This window comes from Dipodomys merriami, unplaced genomic scaffold (genome assembly GCF_024711535.1).
Source record: "Dipodomys merriami isolate MVZ:Mamm:240054 unplaced genomic scaffold, mDipMer1.0.p SCAF_2, whole genome shotgun sequence".
Lineage (NCBI taxonomy): Eukaryota > Metazoa > Chordata > Mammalia > Rodentia > Heteromyidae > Dipodomys > Dipodomys merriami.
The window spans coordinates 117,468,134-117,493,434 of NW_027203381.1; the positions used below are offsets into that span (position 1 = coordinate 117,468,134).

At 49.0% G+C, this 25,301-nt stretch overlaps 1 protein-coding gene and 1 long non-coding RNA gene across 5 annotated transcripts in view; one reads left to right on the forward strand and one right to left on the reverse strand.

Moving 5' to 3' along the window:
- The window catches only part of LOC138832533 (uncharacterized), a 104,402-nt gene that overhangs the window by 34,563 nt on the left and 44,538 nt on the right, over window positions 1-25,301 (forward strand). The window lies entirely within an intron of this gene.
- Window positions 1-25,301, reverse strand: part of Kcnj6 (potassium inwardly rectifying channel subfamily J member 6) — a 193,471-nt gene that overhangs the window by 26,514 nt on the left and 141,656 nt on the right. For all 4 annotated transcript variants that reach the window (XM_070030675.1, XM_070030677.1, XM_070030676.1 and 1 more), the window contains exon 3: window positions 22,449-23,369. In XM_070030675.1, coding sequence (XP_069886776.1) covers window positions 22,449-23,369 — 921 coding nt within the window. The remainder of the gene's footprint in view (window positions 1-22,448; window positions 23,370-25,301) is intronic.

A 25,301-nucleotide genomic window follows, 5' to 3' on the forward strand; every position in this document is an offset into this window, starting at 1 on the left:
TAAGTTCCCAGGTAAGAGGGGATCCGCGATAAAAGCGGGAGGGATTTTTTGCTTGTCTCGGTAGATAAAAGAGAGAGCAGAAACCCGGGAAGAAATAAAATACAGGCCTAAAGTGAAAGTAACAACAACAAAAAAAAACAACTAAGATGGGCGCCGCCACGTCACATCCAATTTTTCTGGCCCTGGAAGAGCTGCTTCGCTCAAAAGGACTAAAGTTAAAAAAGGATACTTTACGGAGGTTCCTTGAGGAATGCAACATTGTAGCTCCTTGGTTCATAGTGTCCAGGAGCCTTACCTCAAAGGAAATGATGTTACAAATGGGCTACTGCCCAGGGCAAGGACTAGGAAAAAACTTGCAAGGTTGTAAAGAGCCTATTGATGCCCACCGAAAACTTGATAGACATGGGCTGGGTTTTTCATAGGGGCCGCTAAGAATCATATTTGAAAGAGTTATATTTTACTGCTCATCATTGTCATACCTTGTAACTAGCATTTAGATATTGAAAGGATCTATTAAATTAGCATTGTATTTGGACAAAACATAACCAAACTGCAGGCCTATTTTCTTTCATACCTAATTAGAAATAAAAGCTAGAAGTTCTTTAAATTCAGTAGGCCAGTAATAGCTTATAATTCCCTTTCTTAAATTGACTCTTCTGCTGTGAGCTTTCTAATGACTTTATTTTCGAAGTTCCTGCTCAGGAACTTGAGGAAAAAATGCTTGGATTCAGGTTGATTTTGAATGTAAGTTTCCTATAACTCAAACACAAATTTTGATTAGTTTTAATTGGATCCTAAGTGTTTTGAATTTCTTGATTGATATAGTAAGATAGTAGAAAGATTCAAGTTTCATAGACTCACGAACAAAAGTTAGACAAACAGGGACTGGGTTTTTCATAGCGGCCACTGGGGCGGGCATTCCCATAGTTTGGAAGACGGGGGATCCAGTATGGGTGCCTCAGTGGCCACTGCCCTCGGAAAAGCTTGCTGCTGCTCAAACTCTAGTACAAGAACAGGTAGAACTGGGGCACCTTAAGCCTTCTGTTTCTCCTTGGAATACTCCTATTTTTGTAATAAAAAGGAAATCCGGAAAGTGGAGATTGCTACATGACTTGCGTGCAATCAATGGACAAATGCAAATTATGGGTCCAGTTCAGAGGGGCATTAATTCTCAGTTGCGAGGAGGGTTAATGGTGGTCAACCAAAGGATTGATCTCGTCCAGGAACAAGTGGACACCCTTTGGCAAATTGCTCAGCTTGGCTGTCAGTGGAAGTATGAGGGGTTATGTGTGACAAGCATTCAGTATGATAACCTTACCCGAGCTGCAAACTTATCTAAACAGTTGTCGAGTTATCTTCTAGGTAACTGGACTGGTGAGTTTGATGAAATGCTGGATCAGCTGCGGATTGCCATTGTGACCGTGAATTCAACGCAAGTGGACCCTGGATTCGTGGAGGGACTTCAATCTTGGATCTCCTCTGCTGTTTCCTGGTTTAAGGAGTGGGTGGGAGTTGGATTATTTTTGGCCTGCTGCTTGGGGGGATGCGTGGTCTGCCTATGGTTGGTCTGTCGCCTTCGAGCCCAAACCAGAAGGGACAAAGTTGTTATCTCGCAAGCATTAGCCGCTTTGGAGAGTGGATCCTCACCCCAGATCTGGCTGTCGGCCCTGAGAGGCAATTAAGCCTTACCATTTTGCATAGCCTTAGCACCCCGAGGGATCAGGGGATCCCATTGCACCGGGACAGGTATGCAACTTGTAATTTGGGACAGGGTGTGAGGCAAGTGCACTGCACTTGAGGAGGACCATCGCCTCAAGAAGAGCATGTTGGGTTGCATGTGGGTTGATGCCCAAGATCCCACCTCTGCAAAAAAGGCATCGGACGGGCCTGGTCATCACTGGGGAAGGCGCCCCTCAGGCGAAGACCAGTGCAAGGTCCTCTCATTAATGTTTTAGACAGAGGCCCAACCTCTCTTACCTGTCGCCAAAAAACAAAAAGGGGGAACTGTGGGGAGCCGGGGCGAACGCAATTAGACTCCGCCCACTCCCTTCCAGCGTTGAGGTAAACAACTCCATATTAGGCAGTGCTTGGCGGGACAGTGGGTCCTGGGCTTTGCGCATGCGCGAGCCACGTAGAGTCCCCAGCCAATCCCGTGGCACTTGGTGACGGTGAAAGGCAGACGACCAATGATAGGACGACACGTGTCCCTATTCCCTATATAAGCGGCCATGTTTTCTGTGCACGCTCTCTCGCGCCCAAGCTCTCCTACAACTAAAAGGCTCTCCAATAAAGTGTGATCTGAGAAGACTCCTGGTGTGGTGGTCGTTTTCCTCGCTGGTCGAGTAGACGGTCGCAACAGTCTGCAATAGCCACAAGGTAACGACCTGACTCTTCTTAGCCTCCATGTGTTGGGGCAAGTTGCCTGACACACGTCCTGTGAGTCCTTAGGTGAGTTAATGAGCTCTGCAGTGTTTCTCTGTGCCATGGGGAGGATGGTGGCGTAGTGAGGATGTTGTGAATGAATGAATGCAGTATACAGTAGGGGTTCCCTAATGTGGGCTATAACTGGTTATTGGTAAGAGAGTGATCTCAGGCAAACTTAGGAAGGCCAGGGAGGAAGTGGAGTTGTGCTGAAAGGAGATAGAGAGCACTCAGCCACTTGGCAGATGCTACCAACCCAGACTCCGTGTAAGAGACAGGATGGCTTCAGGTCATGGGTGATCGAGGATGCTGAGCTGCGGAGAGAAACTTCCTGTGTGGCGTAGGGGTCGCACAAAGCTCAGCATCCTGCGTTTCTTAGAAAATTTTGACAGCCAGTGTGTGGAATCTCCCACACACTACAGGTGATGGCAATGATTGGCTTGGAGAACTTGACAAAAACCTCTCCCCCAACTCATTTTTGAGTAGGGAGAAAGAGAGGAAGAAGGAGGAGGAGGAGGAGGAGCGGCGGGGGGGGGGGATATTTTTGGGCCTGTGTGCTCAGGGAAGCCCTGAGCTAGCAGAAGGGCTGTTCACCATTGTGACATCTTTAGTACCATTGCTATTAACATTGTTATATATGGACAGCTCATCTTCAACTGTTATTTTTCTCTCTGGCCTGGGAGGGAAGGTTGTAAAACTCCAACTCAGCACATAGGTCTCTGGGGAAGCCAGGCTTCTCAGGACAGTTCCGAGCGGCAGGTGTGCCAAGACTGACTCTGGGGTTGGTGATGGAGCTCCTCTAAACACCAGGATTAGTGAAGGCCTGGTGAGCACTGGCGCAGTTTCCAAGGCCTCCTGCAGGCTGGGCAGCACAGCACATGCATATGCTGTGCTGGCTTCCATTAGCACGCACCCCCGTCAGGGGGCTCGAATAAGGCCCCGCTTCCCACAGGCCTCAGTCATGTCTGTCCTAGTCCTACTCTGCACCAGCATGTCTAGACGGAGGCAGCAGAGGGCGCTCACCGCCTGTGCTCGCAGCGTGGGCAAGGCTCCGTAGTATGTGGCCACCACCAAATCCTTGCGGTGGCTTGACTTTATGTGCTAACTTGACTGAACACGGTGTGCCCAGAGGTGTGATAAGTATATAAAATAATATGTATCATTCTTGGTACCTCTGAGAGGTCGGCATTTGTACTAGTAGACTCCGTAAAGCTAATTGCTCTATGCAGGGTGAGTGGTCTGTTTCCAATTGATTGAAAGCCCAGAACTGAACCAAAAAGGCAGAAGAAAAAGAGAGGCACTTTCTGCCTGACTGCCTGGGAGCTGGCACAGTGGTCCGCTCCTGCCTGTGCACTGGGGCAGAGACCATCGCACTGCACCAGGAGCTTCCCCGGATCTGCAGCTTGTCAGTTACAGATCTCAGGATCATCTAGCCTTCATAAACACATGAGTCATTTACAATAAATTATCTACCACCCATCCATCCATCCACCCATCCATCTAACTCTCCATCCATCCATCCATCCATCCATCCACCCATCCACCCATCCATCTAACTCTCCATCCATCCATCCATCCATCTGGTTACAGATAGGGGTGTTTGTTTATGTGTATCTACCACGATGTAGAAGCCTGTATCTCTGTAGATAAGTGTATGTATTTATGGGTGTGCGAGATTCATATGCTATTGGGTATAATCTCTGGAGAATCTACAGACTGTGCAGAATGCTGCAGCCACTGTCACTGGAACCTCACAGCTCCCCTGCTCATCCACTCCCAACAACACCAGCTGCTCCCAGCTGCGTGTGTGTGTGTGTGTCTGCAGGGCCTCTGAGAAGTTCCCAGGCAAGGTGCTGAGCCTGAGGCTCACATCGGTTGTGGACATTTCCCCCCATCCCCCGACTCCACAAGTGCTAGCTAGTCTCAAAGCATCGATCTAAGTAAAAGGCTTAGCTTCCACAGTCCTGGTCAGATACTAACAATGTCAGGACATTGGCGTCCTCTTGTCTTTCTATTCTCTTCAGAAAACAAGAGCTCTTGTATGCTGCCTTTCCTGACATTTGCCAATTGATGCTGACAGCTGGAGGCGCTCAGGGGAGGGGAGGGGATTCCCAGGGTGGGAAGGGATAATGAAGGACCATCCAGAGCTGGCCGGATGCTGCTCCGATAACTCACCGTGCTCCTTGGATAGAGGCTTTCCTCTCATTTTCTGTGGTTGTTCTTTCTTGGTTTGCTCTTCCAGAAGGGTGGCAGACACCTGCTGGGAATTGGCACGGGAACCTGCCCGCTTCTATAATTCAACCCGGAGCTTCTGATGACTGCCTGCATGAACCTGCTCATGTCGGTCTTTCTGGTGTGTAATGAGCCAGTCGGGTCGGGTCATTTTCTTAGGGATTTCTGCATTGAGCTGTATCCTTCGTAATAGTCTCACTCCAAAGGGCAAAAAACGATGAGCCACTTTAAAAATCTTCTGGGCATCCATTAAACTGTCTTCCTGCGAGTGTACATGTGGCTGGTAAATTCTGTGTGACTCAGGTCACAGGAGGGGAGGGGTGACGAGGGAGAGGAGAAAGCAGAGACCCAAACTGCCGAGCCCTTGGGAGCTGCAAAGGCCTCCTCCCTGAGGGACATCAGTGACACCTGGTACCCTTTTATCTCACTGCAAAGATGACTGAGTTGTTCATACCCTCTACTGAAGGAGATTCACACCCATTAGTGTTATCTGCAAATATCACAACTATGTATAGCAACTGGGCAATATCCTTAAGTATAAAACATGTGCTGGGAACTGATAGCTGGGCACTTGTAATCCTAGCTATTCGTGAGGCTGAGATGGCTTCAAGCCATCACGGGCAGGAAAGCCTGTGAGACTCTTACTTCCAATTAACCACCAAAATGAACTGGAAGTAGAGCTGTGGCTCAAGTGGTAAAGTGCTTGCCTTGCATGAATGAGGCCATGAGTTCAATTCCTTGGTACCACATTAGCAGAAAAAGCTGGAAGTAACACTGTGACTCAAGTGGTAGAGTGCTAGCCTTGAGCCAGAAAGCTCAGAGATAGCACCCAGGTCCTGAGTTCAAGCCCTAGGACCAGTGCATATGTGTGTACCTGCACACATGCACACTAGTAAAATATGCACATCCCTCCATCCCATCAGTATTATTTCCAAGATTCCATTCCATAGAAACCAAAGAGGTTGATTTAAAAAGCAGGCAGCCCTTCAAGATAATCTTCCATAGAGCACCAGTGCATAAGTGATCACACACCCATAAGATTGGATGTTATTTTATAGTTTAAAAAGACCTAATCAGCTGGGTGCTGGTGGCTCACTCCTGTATTCCTAGCTACTCAGAAGGTTGAGATCTGAGGACCACGTTCTAAGGCAGCCCAGGCAGAAAAGTCTGTGTGACTCATCTCCATATACTTGGAGAAGTAGAGGATATTTCTGGAAAACCATTCCAATGATTGTGAGCATGGGTTTTGCCTGGGTAAAGGAACAGAGGCCTAGTGGAGGCTATGGTTTCCTTGTGCATTCTTTTATGTATATGAATGTCTTCTATGCATGTAAAAATACTGAAATCAAATAAATGAGGAACAAGAAATTGATCCTCCTCTGTCAGCAAAGACATTTGGCTTTGGGATATCGGCCACAGTTCTAAGACACGGTTGATGACAGTGATGGCCACAGTTCTAAGACACGGTTGATGACAGTGATGGCCACAGTTCTAAGACACGGTTGATGACAGTGACGGGCAAAGTGTAAGTGCCACTGACTAAGGCACAGGCAGGAGGTTCATCCCCCTGCCAAGCTGGCTGAGTTGGGGGAGGGGTATTGAGGTGTTGCCCTCTGGGGAGGAAAGAACTACAATGCACCTGGTGTGTCCTCTCCATGTGAGGTGTTAACCGGAGCACACAGGTGAACAGAGAGACCTGCGCCTTGGGTGAGGGTCTCAGCTCATATGCACCAGGATGTAGGACCCAGAGGTGGTAGGGAGGGGTCAGAGCATATGTAAATGAGTGCAGGGCGGGGCTGGAGAGCCTAAAGGCGCGCAGACTGAAACTCCTGAGAGACACCAAAAGCAGCTTGTTCTGAGTGAGGCCTGGTGGAGAAGGGACCCTGTGTGTCCTAGATGGCTTGCACCCGGACTGCCAGGAGGGAGGAGTCCTTCCCCCAGGCCCTGGCCTGTAGGGGCCGGACCCCACAGCACCCAGAATCCAAGGTTTCTAGAAGGGGGCCCTGGGCTGAGGGCTGGTCACTCCCAGAACCCAGTGCGACGGCTCCAGGCGCTTGGAGCTGCTCCGTGGTCAGCCTGAGAGGCCCTGTGACTGGAGCTTCTCAGCCTGACGAGTCTTGGCTGGGAGGATCAGCTGCTGGAAGCCAGCAAGGGTGATAGATAGTTGGGCCCAGTGTTTTTTTCCTCAGTCACATGGCCCGGGGGACTGTTCAGGTGACCAAGGTTGGTCCCTTAATTGCAATACAAATAGGCAAACGCTTCCTATTCTGGCCCACCGCACTGAGTATCATTCAAGCTCTCCTGTTCCGTGCCACTCAGGAAGGAGGGAGGGAGGGGGGAGGGAGGAGGAAAGAGGGGGCCGCCCTCCAGCTGAAGCCTCACCTACTGCTCTGTCCTTTTGTGCGCCTGTGCTGGCAGGTGGGTGGGCTGAGCATTGACTCCTCTCACGACAGTTGGGGTGAGCCACGTGTTTGGGCTTTTCTTCCTTGATTTATAGCTCTGGGCTTTTCTTCACCCCCAGTGGGAATCGCCAATGGCTTCTCTCTGCATTCAATGTGCCGGTTTCAGCAAACTCATCTCCTTTTTTGTTTGCTGCTTCTAGTCTAATCTGCTCTAGGAAGCTAGTCAACTGAACTTGTTAGGATCTCTTTTTTTTTTTTTTTTTGGGTCCGGTCGTGGGGCCTGAACTCTGGGCCTGGGCGCTGTCCCTCAGCTCTTCAGCTCAAGGCTAGCGCTCTACCACTTGAGCCACAGCACCAGTTCCGGCTTTTTCTTTATGTGGTGCTAAGGAATCGAACCCAGGGCCTCATGCATGCAAGGCAAGTGCTCTACCACTGAGCCACCTTCCCAGCCCCCTTGTTAGGATTTCTTGTTAGAAAAGTAAAAGATGAAGGCCATGCTTACCTTCTTGTCATTTTTATATATGATGTCAAAACCTTGCGATGTTACCTACATCTTTTGTGGTTGCATTTGGATGTTCTAAGATGCATTCTAGAATCTACATGGATCAAGTTGCCAGATAGAGAAGCAATAGATGGTTGAAACATTTTAGTATTCTGTTTATTATGAGTTCGGTCAGATTGGCTGACTTGGAGGTTTGTCTCATCGGGCCCCATCATCCAAGATAGGAAATGTCCTCTGGTCTAACATGAGACAGATATAAAGCATGTGAAGGAGAAACAGAGACCTGGCCAGTGAGCCTTTAATTTAGCACATGTCCTTGTGCTTGAACTAATGGGGCTTGAACTATTGGCATGGGCACTGTCCATGAGCTTTATTGCTCAAGGCTAGCATTCTACCACTCAAACAACAGCTGTCCTTCTGTTTTACCTGGTTAATTGGAGATGAGTCTTACAGGCCTCCTGCTCAGCTTGGCTTTGAACTATAGTTCTCAGATTTCAGCCTCCTGAGTAGCTAGGATTACAGGCATGAAGTCACCAGCGCTTTTTTAGCTGACTTTTTTTGGTAGGTCGTGGGGCTTGAACTCTGGGCTTTGAGTGCTATCCCTCAGCTCTTCAGCTCAAGGCGAGCGCTCTACTGCTTGAGCCACAGCACCACTTCTGGTTTTCTGGTGGTTTACTGGAGATAAGAGTCTCACGGACTTTCCTTGCCCGGGCTGGCTTTGAACCGTGATCCTCAGATCTCAGCCTCCTGAGTAGCTAGGATTACAGGCGAGAGCCACTGGTGCCCAGCTCTTAGCTGATATTTTTAAGGGCATAGCAGAGGATGATTTCTCTCTATTTCTCTGAGGATAATTTCAGGGCTGAGCTGTCATATAGCTGAATTATACATGATGGAGTTCCCAGCTCATCTCATTGAGATTCCGTTAGGAGAGACCTGTCAACTAATAAGGAGGATAAGCACTTTTTCTTACTAGAGATTTCTAGATGTTTAAACAATCTGTCATTTCACAGGTGAGTAAAACACTAAGTGCTGCAGCTATGACAGCATTGTAAGCGGAAGTCTTTTTTTTTTAATTGTCTACCTCATTTCAGATCCATTCTCAGCTCTTTGATATCTTCTCATCTAATATACCTGCAAGCAGGCTGGGCAGGGGAGTCGTCAGGTGCCGGAGCTGAGGTCCAGGGAGATCAGATGAGACAGATGACAAGCAGTACAGTGAAGGCCCCAGCACAGCTCTGGTACTTTGCAGCCATCATTGGTAAAATAGAAGTTACTCGAACACAAATGCACCATGGCCAAGCAGTCTGATAACCAAGATGGTGACGAACTGAGGCTGGGTGGGTGAGCACATATACAATGGATAGAGTAGACAGAGTGGGCAGAGGGGAGGTTCACCTCCCTGTCAGGATAAAGTGGGACTGAAAGCAATTTCATTACACTAGGAGGAGCATTCAGTTGAAAACTTCTGAGTTGTTTCTTTCTGAATCTTCCTGTTGTCTATTTTCAGACTGCAGTTGGCCATGAGTAACTGAAACCCCGGGTAAGGATGACAGTGTCATGATGAGTTGACATTCCTTAAGAAACAAAATGCACTGACTGCGATCCAGAAACGGCCCCATGAGATCAAGGGGCCGTCTACTTAGCTCAGATTCCTACCATTGCTTTCCTTAAACACATGGCAACTTAAATAAGAGGGCTGGAGTAGATACTTTTACTCTTAACATAGAAGCAAAGTGATAGGTTTTATACAAGTCTTTTTTGGGGTTGTGAATAGCCAGGAAAAGAAAGCTCTGTAAGCTAGCTTCTAGAAACAGTTCTGCCTATGTACCATTTTGTTTCCTAGCTTAAAAAAATTAATGGATACAAAGAAAACCTGCTGTCATATTTTCTGTTTTGACAGCACAAATTCCATTTGAAAATCCATCAGATGATCACTTAGGTGTCACAGTTTCTGTCTCTGAGATAGATGGTACCAAGGGCTTGTTAGGCATGTTTTCCTGCTAGTGGAGCTCAGAATTGATGTGTCAGGTGTGAGTTGAGTGTCTTTGGGTCTTGTGTGGAAGGTGTGGTCCCAGGGCAGGGCTACAGGGAGGCCATGTGGGCATTTAGGAGGCAGGGACAGGAGCTTGTTTGGTCGCCCAGGGCGGCGTGTTTTTGGAGGATATTGTGGGATGGAGCCCTTTTCTTCTTCTGCTTGTGGAGAACGAAGTGCCACAGGACTGCAGGGAGGAGGAGGAGGAGGCGAGGGAGGTGGGAGAAGAGGGGGAGAGGGAGGTAGGGGAGGAGGGGGAGAGGGAGGCCGGGAAGGCATACCAAGGTCCAGATGGCCTGGTGGGCGTGGTGAGTCTGGGAAATGCCCGGAGAAGGACGGGGACAGCTGTGTACCCCGTGTGCCTGACGAGTGGCCACAGGTTTGTCTCGGGTTGTGGGGGCCCCAGCGACCTGACACGGTGAGTAGTGCAGAAGGATTCTTTAGGTAATATGTCTATCAAAGCACAGATCCCATTGGGTGAGTCTGCACAGAGCTCAGAACCCCAGACAACAGTGACCTTCCTGCGTACGGGCCCCAGAAGACAAGCACAGAGAATGTTCCAGAGGGAGGGAGGTCCCGGCCGGGGACACAGTGGTGCTTTCCCCTTGGACTCCAGTCCCTGGCCACTCCTGTCCTCTCAGTCTTCCTGAACATACTTGTTGAGACAACATGACAGCGCTGGACCACAGTGCCCTGCTCTCTGCCTCCGTGGCCCTTGTCACCAGCGGTCCCCATCACGGGGACCCCAGACCGTGGCTGCCCCACCCCGGAGGGCTGTTATCAATGGCAAGCTCCCATATTCAGATACAGAGGAGAGAAGGCGACAGGCAACTTAGGAAGTGACTCTTACCCACCTGGGGTTTCCTTCCACAGTGTGACGAGTGACAGGCCTGGCCCACCCCACCTGGGCCCGCAGCCGCCCGGTCTCCTGCTCCTGGTGCTGGTGGCATCAAGGGAAGAGATTTGGCAACTAGATATTTAGTGATGGTGACAACTTCCTGGCCCTCTGTTATTGCTCTGCTTGGCTCATGAAGGATGTGAGCAGCTTACAAAATTGTGCTCCCTCCCTGACAGTGTGTGTGTGTGTGTGTGTGTGTGTGTGTATGTATGTATGTGTGTGTGCACGCCAGTCCTGGGGCTTGAACTCAGGGCCTGGGCGCTGTCCCTGAAGCTCTTTTTCTCAAGGCTAGCGTTCTACCACTTGAGTCACTGTGCCACTTCTGGCTTTTTCTGAGTAATTTATTAGAGATCAGAGGCTCAAAGCTTTTCCTTCCCAAGCTGGCTTTGAACAGCGATTTTCAGATCTCAGTCTGCTGAGTAGCTAGGATTTTCAGGCCTGAGCCACCGGTACCTGTTTAAGGATGTTTAAAGATGACTTTCTGTACTGTGTCCCAAACATGCTGCCTGTATTGCAAAGGTGGCTCTGTGGTCAGTCTCCTAGCTTCAGTGCCAGCTGAAGAAAGGCTCTTGGCGTTCAGGACCTCCAGCCTCCAAATCAATCAACCCTAAGAATAACCACTGCCTGGGGGGAAGTTGGGGAACCGCTGGGAGAAAAGAAAAGGGGGAGCGCATGAATACTCCTTAACGGGGAACCTCGCATGTTCTTTTCATGGTCTCAAAAAGGCGAGGTTAATAATAGCGCTGTTTTCCCATGGATCTCTGCTTTTGAGCGGAAGTTCCATTTTAGATCTCCGAAAGGTCAGGAAACCTCTGCTTCCCATTATGTTTGTATTCAGAAAGAAAACAAGTGCAACTGATCTCCTCTCCCATGCACACTGCCCAGCGATCGAGAGTGTGCGATGTGGGCTGGGAAGGCCGACCCACCCCGTCCCAGCGCTCCTTGGCATAGATGACACCTCGTGTTTGCAGTGTGTGTCTGGCTCTTTGGGACGGGAAAGAGCTCAACATGGTTTTGACATTTTTAGACATTTGAGAAAACCCCATGAAGAAGATGTGATGTCACATTAAAATGATAGTGTGTTCGCGAATAAAAAGGTATGGGGACAGAGCTGTGCGCACTTTTTCCTCTTTTAACTTCCTGCCTGTGGCTGCTACCTTGCTATGTGGGTTGTGATGACAGAGACTGTCCATAGGATTTTGCCAAGCTCGGTGCTGGTGGCTCATGCCTGTAATCCTAGCTATACCAACTTCCTCCTCCTCCTCCTCCTCCTCCTCCTCCTCCTCCTCCTCCTCCTCCTCCTCCTCCTCCTCCTCCTCCTCCTCCTCTCCTCTTCCTCCTTCTCCTCCTCCTCCCCCTCCTCTTCTTCCTCCTCCTCGTCCTCTTCCCCACCACCATCATCATCCTCACCACCACCATCATCCTCATTTATCATCACCACTACCACCACCTGCTAAAAAAGGTTCTGCTACAATGTTTCACAGTGAAATATAAACCTGAACAAGATTGTGTTAGGCTAGTCAAAGCCTGTATATTTTCCTTTTCTTTTCTTTTTTCTTTTTTGCCAGTCCTGGGGCTTGAGCTTCATTTGCTCAAGGTGAGCACTCTACCATTTGAGCCACAGCGCCACTTCTGGCTTTTTCTGTTTATGTGGTACTGAGGAATCGAACCCAGGGCTTCATGCACGCTAGGCAAGCACTCTACCACTAAGCCACATTCCCAGCCTTGCCTATATTATTTTTCTGATAGTGCTTTTTGACAGGGAGTTCAGCATGGAAATCGATTCTCCCCATCAATGTTAAACTTAAGTTTTCCTCCCCAAAGGGTTGTCAGCGGCTGCTTGGTTGAACTTTGAGTCACGCTTGGCGAACACACTGGGCCACTTTAGATGCAGTTGGCTGAGAGCTCTGCCGTGGTCACCTGATGACGTGGCACTGGGTGGAGCTGGGAGCCCAGGCGGCTCCCGGGAGGCTCCATGCCAAAAGGTATGGGGAGAGCTTCCCTGCTGTCTTCTCCAGGCCAGGTGAGCTGGGTGGAGCGGGGCTGGTCACCAAAGGGTGAGCATCACCCGGGTCAGTGCTTGGATGAGTTCAGACCCGGAGACCCTCGGGCAGCCCTTGCTCAGCTCTCCCCTCTGGAGTGACAGGAGAGGCAAGTGTTTTGGGGCTACGGGAACTCCAAGACTCAATCTCAGCATTACCCCTTGCCTTTCACTTGCCCTTGGGCAGAGTTCCTGTGTTCCCAGCCCCTCACCTCAGAGCCAGCTTCCTCATTTATTACATGGGGAGAGCAGCTATCTTTACGGGTGTTTGGCGGATCAAAGGGAAGTCATACACAGCTCCTAATAAGACAAAGGAGAAGGGCAGCGATGGGTCTCTGCTTTTGAGTGGAAAGTCCTTCTAAATTGAGTGGAAGATCCTTCTAAATGCTGAGTTTGACCTTCCATGGGGCCCCTGGTGCAGGATTTTCATATCTGAGTGTGTGGAATCTTCCTTCCTTCCTTCCTTCCTTCTTTCCTGCCCTCTCTCTCTCTCTTTCTTTCTCTCCACCAGTCCTGGGGGTCAAACTCAGGGCCTTGGCATTATCCCTGAGCCTCTTTGTGTTCAAAGCTAGCCAGCACTCTATCATATGAGCCCCAGCTCCACAGTTGGCTTTTTCTGAGTAGTTCATTGGAGTAAGAGTCTCATGGACTTTCCTGTCTGTGCTGCCTTCAAAACAATGCTCAGAATTCAGCGTCCTGAGTGGCTAGGATGACAGGCATGAGCCACCAGTGTCCAGTTCAGTATTCTTTCATTGGAAACAGGGAACAATGAATTTGGCTGTCCAGAAAATCCTGTTTGTCCCTCAACCTTGTGAAAACAGGTCAGTACATTAGAGCAGAGCTACCCCTAAGGGAAAAATTATTTAGCTAATAGTTAAAAAAATGAGTTTTCAAAATAGGACACCAGAGGACCCCTCAACAGTTGAAAGGACTCTGTGGATGAGGAACTGGTAACATAGAAGTGTTGTTCCCAGATACAAACTATCAGTCCTGTTGCCACTGGCCTCAGAAGACCTGAGCACGGTCAAATTCATGTCCACCTCTGGCGGACATTGTTATGATGGATGCTGCTATTTATAGGACACGAAGTCCTTCTGACTGGCCCCAGCAATGCTCATTAATTCAGATCCCATCAATCTGGAGTTCATGGGAAGGAGACAGGGCAGAGGCGGCCCAGCCCGGCTCACGCCCCACACCTGTGTTCACCATCGCGTGCATGGACACTCTCGGGTTTGTGTCAGTCACATTGAGGGTTCGGAGCACTTTCAGAGGGGTCATTTGTCATGCTGTCGGCACCAGCAGCGAGGTCGCTGGTGCCTGGCCTGGTACCCTTCTTAGCGCAGCTTTGCTGCTTTCCGCCCAGGTAGTCCATGAGCTGAAAGAGGATGCTCTGATGGAATTCACAGAGGTCTCCTGGGGGACACCAATTTAAGAGTGGAAGAAACTGAGGCAGAGAGACATAAATCAAGCCAGTAAATGGGGCTACTGGGGCTTGGCAGGAGGGCATTGATGAGCCGAGCAGTAGGTGAGAGAGATTGCTTTGGAGAAAGAAGCTTGCTAGAAATTAAGGCAGTATGCAGGCTCCTATGTGGGGGAGGGGCTGAGAGGCACTCACTGGGCAGGAGGCAGCTCTGGCTGGTGTGTGTGTGTGTGTGTGTGTGTGTGTGTGTGTGTGTGTGTGTGTGTGTGTGTGTGTGTGTGTGTGTGTGTGTGTGTGTGTGTGTGTGTGTGTGTGTGTTTTACGTGGTTTCCCGTGATCTTCTGGATGTTAGAAATTGTCAGGAAGAGGTTCCCTGACAACACTGTCAGCCTCATATAACTGAAAGCTCTAGGAAATAATTAAACTTTGCTTGTTTAAGGAATTAGAGACTCTGTATGGACATCTTTCTTGTAACTGGAATAGAGCTGTTTCTTTTCTTTTCTTCATCAGTTATGGGGCTTGCACTCTGGGCCTGAGTGCTGTCCCGCCTCAGCTCAAGGCAAGCGCTCTACCACTTGAGCCACAGTGCCACTTCTGGTTTTTTGGTAGTTTATTGGAGATTAGAGTCTCATGGACTTTCCTGCCCGGGCTGACTTTGAACTGTGATCCTCAGATCTCAGCCTCCTGAGTAGCCAGGATGACAGGCATGAGTCACTAGTGCCGGGCTTGTGCTGTTTTCTTTTTAAGAGCTCACTTGTAGGTGGTTTTTTGATTTTTCTTTTGGTTTTGATTCCTACATTGCATCTCTCTCTCTCTCTCTCTGTGTGTGTGTGTGTGTGTGTGTGTGTGTGTGTGTGTGTGTGTGTGTGACAGTCCTGGTGTTTGAACTCAGGGCCTCAGCTCTGTCCCTGAGCCTCTTGGTACTTAAGGCTAGCTAGTGTTCTACTACTTGAGCCACAGCTCTATTTTCAGCTTTTTTGAGTAGTTTATTGGAACTAAGAATCTCATGGACTTTACTGCATGGGCTAGCTTTGAACCATGATCCTCAGATATCAGCCTCTTGAATAGCTAGGATTATAGAGTGAGCAACCGGTGCCTGGCCTCACATTGCCTTTTTTTGTTGTTGTTGTTGGTCATGGGGCTTAAACCCTGGACCTGGGCGCTGTCCCTCAGCTCTCCAGCTCAAGACTAGTGCTCTACTAGTTGAGCCATAGCACCACTTCTGGCCTTTTCTGCTTATGTGGTGCGGAGGAATCGAACCCAGGGCCTCATACATGCAAGGCAAGTGCTCTACCGCTGAGCCACTTCCTAGCCCCTCCACTGCCTTTTTTTGTGTGTGTAACATCTCTGATTCCTACTGAGTCTCATTCTAGTCACCTCGCATGGCCCATTTGGAGAACAATGGACTTTTCTGGTACTTCTGTTTTAATAATGAGTCATTTTATAGAGTATTCTGACTTTTTTTTACAACCATAATAATATATGGCAACCCAATACCTTCTAAACTATGGTACTCTAAATGCCTTCTGGATTATGGGAAATGTGTAGTAGTAGCGTCATGTGTTTGATCTCTTGCAATTTCCCTGAAGCTGTGGTGGGAGAGTTTAACTGCACCCAGCTGCAGATGGTTAGGACATTAGCAAACCAGAACACAGGGTCCCTACAAGCTGGGAGCAATTGACGTTAGATTTGACTCAGCTAGTTACTTTACTGGAATAGGTGATATTAAGGTGGACATTTTAGAAGGGAGCCTTGGGTTGGGAGTTTGCCTGCCTGCTTGCCTCCCTCCCTCCTTCCTTCCCTCCCTTTCTTCTCCCTTCCCCCTCCAACTTTCCCCCATTTTCTTTCCTTCTTTCACAGTATGCGAGTTTAAACCCAGGGCTTTATGCTTGCTAGGCTGGCACTCTAACACTGGAGCCATACCTCCAGCTCTATGTTTTGCTGGTTATTGTTGAGATAGGCCCTTACCATGGAGGGTGGCCTCTAACTCCGATTCTTCTGCTCTACTCCCTCTGTAACCAGGATTGATGTTAGCCGATAGATTTTGAGCAAGGAGATAGTCTCCTTACAGAGACTTACAGGTAGATCTCACTGTGAAGATTTTTTACCCCAGTTTGTAGCTTTTCAGATCTTATCCACTAACTGCTTCCCAGTCTGGGTAGTTTAGGTGATAGCTCTTAAAAGGAAAATGGTAAATCTGATGATAGTAGCTTGCCACTAGAGGGATTAGCAGCCATGTATCAAAAGGGGAAAATAAGATTTGAGCTCTGTAATCGCGGAATAATTATTACTAGACACAGCTCAAGAGCACGGCAGTGTTAACTTCTACCAGCTCGTCCTCCACACTCGGCAGAATCAAAGCTCCCTATCAGAGCAGAGTGACAGTGTGATTACAGCAAGGAAAAACGGTGCCTGGAAGTCAGACGCAGGGCAGCGTCAGACTCTCCCCCGGGGCTCCTTAGTGCTCAATAACCAGAATGGTTAGAGGGTGCAGCTAATTTTAATATGTGGTCATTTAAAATTCATGTGAATCGATCACACTGGGAAAGCAAACAAGGGACTTTGAATTATCGGTGGGAAAGAAGAGGAGACAGCGCATTAGCACCAGCAGTCTGCACATTAAATACGAGTTAACTTTTTCTGGGTACCTTTTTCCTTCACAGAGTATTCACTGAGTAACAAGCACTGGTGACTCAGAGCACTGAGCTGCAAGCACCAGCTGCAGCCTTGACCCTCACTTTCCTGCTCTGCCTGAGGCCACGTGACCTGAGCCACATCACTGGCCCTTGGTCTTGGAATCTGTTTCCTTGTCCTCATGGAAGAGCTGCTTTCTGGGATGGGATTCATGTTTGTCTGGGCTTGTCCAGGGTGAAGGACAGCCTGCCTTTCCCCGTCTCTGGGGTTTCCTGGCCTCCCCCTTGTCACTCATGCACAGGACACTGAGTGGTCAGACTTGCTTCCTTGTCTGTACGTATTTTTCTCTTAGCATCTAAGAGGGATTAACTCTAGAATCCCTCCAGACACCCCAGTCCTTAGGATCTCAAACTACTTATATAAAATGTGTATATAAACACACACACATTCGCTCATGGGTATGTAATCCTCTCTGGATTACTTATAATAGCTAGTGCAATGTGTATGCTGGGTAGATTCTGGCGGGAACTCCATGGTTTAGGGAGTAAATGTCAAGAAAGTCTCCATGTCCAAGTGCAAGTATTTATGATCCTTCCAAATCTACAAAGCTAGAATCCACAGATACAGAAGCTCACCACGGGGCGGCACCCACTAAGCATCTGGAAGCTGTCTCCTTTCTTCTATTTCCTCAGTTTTGAAATCAGTATGTAAGTCTTTCTTAATCTCTCTCTCTCTCTCTCTCTCTCTCTCTCTCTCTCTCTCTCTCTCTCTCTCTCTCTCTCCCTCTTGCTTACTGGATGAGCCACAGAGCCACTTCCAGCTTTTTCTGTGACTAACTGGAGATAAAGAGTCTCACAGATTTTCCTGCTTGGTCTAGCTTTGAACCATGATCCTTAGATTTCTGTTTCCTGAGTAGCTAGGATTGATTATTGAGTCACCAGCTCCTGGCCAACAGAGCTTATTCATACAATTATGCAAACTGTAAATCCAAACAAACAAAAACGGATGACATTTATGAGGTAACTGGCAGCTTGAATACTGAATAGCTATTGGATCTTAAGAAATCACTGTTAATTATTTTAGCTGGTATAACTGAATCAGAGTACTTTATAAAAGGACTTATCTTTTGGAGACAGGTACTTAGACATGTGCAGGTGAAATGCTGGGATGTGGGGGAAAGTTAGTAAGGTATAGATGACTTTGGTCCTGAAGTGACAGTTGTGAGAAGGGAACGGCAGGTGGTCAGGGGTTAATGGTTTCCGTCTAAATTGTAAACATCTCATAAAGAGTTAAGGACCCCAAAGGTTCCATGTCCCTGAGGCTCAGTGCTGGGGCCGGTCATAGCCACATCATCTCGGGGGGTGACAAATGGAGGCTGGCTGGGCAGGCTACAGCGAGGAGCAGGCTGGCAGTGTGCCCGGCGCTGGGCGGGTGCCATGCGCCCGAGGCCCACTTGCCCTCTATAAATACCCGTCTATATGCATGCTCTACTATTTTAACGTGCCTTCGCCACAGCTGCTGTGCACGTTTGTTTACATAGCTACGAAGCCTTCTGTAAACATCAACCATCTCCAGATTGCCCATGTGTCGGGAGCACAAAGGGCCCCCTTTAAAAGTCTATTTGCAGAGGAGACGTGGCCAACTCCGCAGCGTCTGGGTGGCTGGTGTCAGAATTTTCCAGGGTTTGATTCATTTCAAAAATAGAATCACATGACTGGAAAGTTCTTGAGAGGTCACCTCGATTGTCCCTTTGACTTAGGCGGGACTAGGCTGATGTCATCCGGAGAATGTGGGGTCTGTCCTGTGTGTGTGTGTGTGTGTGTGTGTGTGTGTGTGTGTGTGTGTGTGTCTGTCCTTCAGGGGACATCAAGGAGGTCTAGGCCCCTGTCCTCCTCCCTCCTAGGGGCTCGTGTTCTACTGGAGGCGGTAGTCAGCCACACGGTGCAGGTGGGGTTGCCATATCACACGCCCTGTATGTAATACGGCCATCTCTCTACTCTTCTAGTAAGCTCCCAGCAGATCCAAGACACAGGTGGGCAGACTTCTGTGAGGTCATACAGGACTCCAGACAAAGCCTGTCCAGGTTGCTGTGGGCCCGGGCTGCCCATGACAGGGAGGTGTATTGAGTCAGGATGCAGGGCTAATTCAGATGCCTGACCAGACGTTCAAGGTCAGTGTCTAGCCTGAGAGAAGCAATGTGTCGAGGGGGCCATTTAGTTGGTTTTCATGGTTTCTGATTTCCAGCCCTGCACGGTCGTGAATAATTAGATCCTTGTGAATTAGTTCTCATCATGCCTTTGTCCCGTATTTGTTTTTCTTGTGGCTTTGATACAGTAAACATTCTTTTCCTTCTCCCCAAGAGCCTGTTTAATGCCTGTAAATCCCGTTTGTGGTTTTCATTCACAAAGAAGTATCCCTCTGAAGCCTAAGGGATGAGTTATACCAAGTCATGGAATTGTACCGAACTGTTATTATAAGGAAAGGACAAGACATGTCCGGTTTCCAGATTCTTCCAGAACTTTCCAGAATAGCCCTCCTCCTCTACTTTTTCAGAAATTAGAATGTATCCTGGTTTTAAATAAAATGAGGAATGATTTCCTTTTCTGAGGCACAGAGGTGAGCATTTTTATTCTTCCTGTTGGCTAGTTTAACTACCCAGACTTAGAGGCAAGGATCACTGCGGATTACCAAGGAAACGACGTCTCTCCCGTTGGATAGTCTCACTGGTCACGAGCTTTCATCAGAGAGACATTTCTGCCCCAGGGAGAATTAGGACTGTGGAAATTAAATTTGCTTACTCCAAATTTTCCTCCCTCCCCCCCCACCCCCCAGCCTGGGTTTTCTGCGAGGGAGTGCAAAGCTGGGGTCCTGCATGTGAAGTGGGGTCACCCCAGGTATCAGAGGCCAGAGACACAATGGTGGTGTGATCCGTCCACAGCTGTCCCTCTGGTCCTAACAGGAGCCTGGGAGTCTGAGGATTGCAATCACGAGTGGTCAGCTGATGCTGCCTGAGCTGCAACACTTCAGGATACCACGAGGGGGTGCCAGAGTCCCTGTGCTCACCGAGGCGGGGAAAGCCACTGCATTTCTGGCTTCAAGAGAATTCCTTCCCCGCCCCCTCGCCCTTGCCCTCATCCCTCCCTCCTCCTTCCCTTCCCCTCCTTTCCTCTCACATCTCCCTCCTTATTCTCTTCCCCTCCTTCCTTGCCTCCTCTTCCCCTTTCCTCTCCATCCTCCTTACTTCTCTCCATTCTTCCTTCCTCTTCCTCTCTTCCCTGCTACTTTCCATCACCGTTCCTTTCTCTTCTCTCCCTTTCTTTCTCTTCTCTTTCTCCTTCTTCATCTCCTCCTTGTCCTCCTCTCCTCCCCTGTCCTTCCTCTTCTTCCTCTCCTGTTTCTCCTCCCAGCATCTCGCTTCTTTTTTTTTTTTGGTCTGGTTGTGGGGCCTGAACTCTGGGCCTGGGCGCTGTCCCTCAGCTCTTCAGCTCAAGGCTAGCGCTCTACCACTTGAGCCACAGCACCACTTCTGGCTTTTTTCTTTTTGCTTATGTGGTGCTGAGGAATCGAACCCAGGGCCTCAGGCATGCAAGGCAAGCGCTCTACCACTGAGCCACCTTCCCAGCCCAGCATCTCGCTTCTTCTCCTCTCTCCTTTCCTTCTTCTCTTTTCTCCTGGCTCCCTACCCCACCCATTGCCTGGGGAGAGCATAAAACAAAACAAAACAAAACAAACAAACACTGGGCGGAAGGTATAGAGCTGTGTTCACACCCGCATCAGTTTAGTATTTCATCACAGTTACAGTTCAAAACACAGGGAAAGATCTTTAAATAAGAGGGGCGTGTGGGTTCGAGCTGGGAAGAGTTTTCTCATCGCACAGTCTTGACCAATTACTGCCCGATGCCAATTTCTGTGGCTCATTTTCCACATTTTAAGCACACAGTGCAGGGTAGGATAAATATATACTGACCCCTTATCCCTGCACAGAGGTGGATGAAGAACTGAGCCACTGCCTCTGTTTAGGGAACAGCAGTAAGAGGCCAGTCCCTGTTAATGAAGATTCTGTTCAAGGATGTTATGTTAGAGGCCTACGGGTGGTTGGCGCTGCAGATGGGCTGCTGTGTGGAGGGCTGTTTAGATTCGGTCTGTGTTCCTAGTGCTCTGTGGAAGGACAGCACTGGATTCGCGAGCACCGTGCACAAGCTTTACTCATGTTTCATGTTTTCAGTATTTGCTGCACTTGAAAAAAATGTATTGTAGCCAGGGGCCAGTGGCTCACGCTAGCTATTCATCCTAGCTACTCAGGAGGCTGAGATCTGAGGACTGAAGTTCAAAGCCAGCCTGGGCAGGGAAGTCCATGAGACTCTTATCTCCAATTAACCAGCAGAAAACCAGAAGTGGTGCTGTGGCTCAAGCGGTAGAGCGCTTGCCTTGAGCTGAAGAGCTGAGGGACAGCGCCCAGGCCCAGAGTTCAAGTCTCTGACTGACAAAAGAAAAAAATTACAAAATTCTGGGACAGTGTGGCAGAGGACATGACTGCTTTCTTGCAGGGGCCTGGGGGACAGAAGTTGGATGTTCAGGGCAACTAGACTGCGTCTATTGTCAAGAGGTTGATGGAGAACCGGGCCTGCTCAGGGCTGAGTGGGCATATCCAGATACAGTCAAACAACCCAGCAACTCAAGGTGAAGAGTTAGAAACCCAGAAAGCCAGGTCGTGTGTGAAGGGGGACACGTCGGGGCTCAAAGCAGTGAGCGCTGGATGAACTGGCATTTTACTTTACACTCTTCCTGGGAGCTACTGCTGTCAGCACTGGGGTTCAGGGCTCATGGCTCTATTGTGTGGGATGTTTACAGACAATTACGGGCAGGATGTTCTTGGCTCTTGGGAGGTGCAGCCTGTATGAAGATGCCAGAGGAGACTTCAGAGGAAACAGAGAGTGCTTTCTGTTTAGAGAACAGATCACCTCCACTCAAACGCAGCCATGATTAGTGCAAGTAGTAGAAAGATCAATAGGACTGCCATGAATGGATGAGTGGCTCTTCAAGTCCTTTGCTTTTATGCTGGTGTCTGTCGCTCAGTCCGCGGTACAATGTCTGCTAGGGCTTGCAGGTAGAGTGCAGAGAGAGAGACTGCTCTGGATACAAAAGGAAAACTAACTCTGGTGTCTAACAAATGCACCCTGAGAGAGGGGTGAAAATACATTTTTATTAAAACTGTTTTTCAGGCCCATTCCCCCCCCCCCCCTTTGGAATGGCTTAATTTCTTCCCTTTGTCTTAGTAATAAATAACGTAAGCATTTCAATGAGCCACATTTTAAAGCTATTTTAAAAACGTGTTAAGAGACAGATCGGATTTTAACTTAATATCTGGAAATTTAAAATATCCCAGCAGTAGTTTTTGTCATGCTTGTTAATATTTTCTAAAGGGCTTTAAAAATGGGAAGTGAGCCAGGTACTGGTGGCTCACACCTATAATTCTAGCTCCTTGAGAAGCTGAGATCTGAAGACTACAGTTCAAAGTCAGCCTGGGCAGGAAAGATCATGAGACGATCTGTCATTAACAACCCAAACAGCCAGAAGTGGAGGTGTCGCTCAAGTGGTAGAGTGCCAGCTTTGAGTTGAAGAAACTACAGGACAGTGCCCAAGCCCCAGTACTGTCATTAACACAAGCGTGCACACAGGTTCACACGCACACCGGTACACACATGTATACACACTGTATTCTTAATGAATATACTTGAACTTATTGGACACAGAAGCATCTAATTTCATGGAAGAAGTGATTGGTCAATGGTGAACAAGGCTCAGTATGATATGGCTCAGTGGACTGAGCCCCCATCCCAGATCACCCAGGGAGCAGCCGTCTTACCTGTGGCTTCCACCATTCCTTCTAGGATGACCACAATTTCCAGTTCCTCTTTAGGCAGCTGGGCTTTGGAGATCTCCCAGAAAGGACTCTGTTGGTTAATTTCGTGGCTAATGATCAGCGGTGACACCAGAAACAGCCGGTCGTCGCCTGTGTAGTAGCCCACGTTGATGTCCGTCTGGTTCAGGGGGATGAACTCCCCCTCTGAAGTCTGCTTGGACTTGATGAGCTTGGCCCGGATGGAGGCCTCCACGATGTGGGAGTTCCGTAGGTCCCCCACTCGGAACATCAGGCACAGCTTCCCGTCCCGCATGGAGATGACCGCGTGGGTGGAAAACACCAGCGTCTCTGCCCTCTTTTTGGGCTGAGATATTTTCACAAACATGCATCCCACCATGAACGCGTTCACGATGGAGCCCAGCACAGACTGGATTAAGAGGAGAATAATTCCCTCCGGGCACTTATCTGTGATCACCCGGTAGCCATAGCCGATGGTGGTTTCCGTCTCGATGGAGAACAGAAAGGCGGAGACAAAGCCGTTGAGGTTGGTGACGCAGGGAGTCCACGCGGGGTCTTCTATGTGGTCCATGTCTCCGCGGATGTAGGCGATGAGCCACCAGATCATGCCAAAGAACAGCCACGTCACCGTGTAAACCATGACGAAGATGAGCAGGTTGAACCTCCACTTGAGGTCCACCAGCGTGGTGAAGATGTCGGTCAGGTAGCGGTAGGTCTCCCGCACGTTGCCGTGGTGGACGTTGCATTTCCCGTCCTTCCTCACGTATCTTTGGATTTTCCTCTTGGTCCGGTCCCGGCTGATGTGTCTTGGGAGGTCGTCTCGGGCCTGCTTCGGCAGCTTTGGCTGGTGAATGGCCACCGGACTCTCCACGTCCTGGTCCATTGAGTCGCCCTCCAGGACGTTAGCTGGTGGTTCAAAGACAGACAGACAGACAGAAAGAAAGGACTTAATGAAATGCTGTCTCTCTACAGATAACAGACCTGCCCGAGCCTCGTAGTGAACGGCGTTAGTGTAGCTTGGGATGGGCCTCTGGGCCATTGGGCCTCTGTGTGCCGTGAGCTGGCTCGTCCGGGTCCTCTGCCAGTCGGCCCGCCAGGATGGAGCTTCTTACAGAGCCCTCATCTCCCTGCCAGTGGTGTCCACTGTGCCTGCTGTCAGGGGTGGGGGGGTGGGGAGGTGTCTCTTCCTCCGTCTAGGACGGGGAGAGGCAGCCAGCTCTTTCCAGAAGACATCTTGGGATTCAGACAGGTGGGCTTCTGCTGCTTAGCAAGTGTGGGCCCTGAAACTGAATTGTGAGTCCCAGAACCTGGACCGTGGGGTGAAGCTTCAGGTCCGACTGTGAGTAATGTGAGGATGGAATCTTTATTTTTATCTTTTAATTTTTTTTTTTTTTTGGTCCGGTTGTGGGGCCTGAACTCTGGGCCTGGGTGCTGTCCCTCAGCTCTTCAGCTCAAGGCCAGTGCTCTACCACTTGAGCCACAGCGCCACTTCCGGCTTTTTTCTTTTTGCTTATGTGGTGCTGAGGAATCGAACCCAGGGCCTCAGGCATGCAAGGCAAGCACTCTACCACTGAGCCACCTTCCCAGCCCCACTAAATTCTTATTTATTTATTTATTTAATTTTTTGCCAGTCCTGGGGCTTGAACTCTGGGCCTGAGCACTGATCCTAAGCCTCTGTTTGTTCAAGGCTAGTGCTCTATCTATTCAGTCACAGCTCCACTTCCAGCTTTTTCTGTGTATGTGGTACTGAGGAATGGAACCCAGGGCTTCATGCATGTTAGGCAAGCACTCTACCACTGAGCCAACTTCCCAGCCCTATCTTTTAATTTTTTAAATTCTTACTTTATAAAAAAGTTATTTCCCTTCCCCTCCCCAAATTGGAGAAATGTATATACAAGATGCAGGGCACTGGAATCAAATACAGTGAAAACAGGGGTTATACCATGGGCGAGGAACATTCCAAAGAAACAAAAAAAATCACATGGTACATTATAAATACGTTAAAAACCATAACAAGAAAGAAAAATCCACTTGTGTCCCTGTCTTGGGTTCATTACGCTGAACATCATCTTATCTGGTCATATGTACATAGCTTTTGACCTTTTCTGCTTGTCCCAGACATATACTAGTTATTGCAAATAAGGGAAACCATGGGACCTATGTTTCTTTGAGCTTGGCTTACTTCATTTAATGTAACTTTTTCCAACTCTTTCCATTTCCTAATGAATGGGGTGATGTCATTCTTTCTGATGGAGCATAGAATTTTGTGTGTGTGTGTGTGTGTGTGTGTGTGTGTGCCACATTTTCTTGATCCATTCATCTCCTGAGGGGCATCTTGGTTGGTTCCATATCTTAGCTATGAGGATGGAATCTTTAAGGAAAGGACTACAGGTAGAAAGAGCTGGACTCCTAATGTAACAGTCCTGTGTCCTTATGCGTCGGGGAAGAGACGGCGAGGATGTGCAGGAGAGGAGGCCTTACATGGGCACGCTGACAAAGCTCCATCGACAAGGGCAGGCTGGCCAGAAACCAGCCCTGCTGGCACCCCAACCCGGCTGGCACCCCAACCCGGCTTCCAGCCTCCCGTCAGGACTGTGAGATCATAGACGCTTGTTATTGAAGTCATCAAGTTTGGTTAGACCCTGGCATTCAAACCCGCTGAGCCTCCGATTGCTCACTACCTGCCCCTCTCTCCACACACAATCACCATTGTTGTAAGGTTAAGCAAACCCACAGCCGTGTCTGCAAGAGACACGTGACTCAGATCCGATTATAATAAATTATTTCCTTATTGTTCTATTTTAGAGCAAGAATTTTGAGCCAGAACTTCCCTCTCTG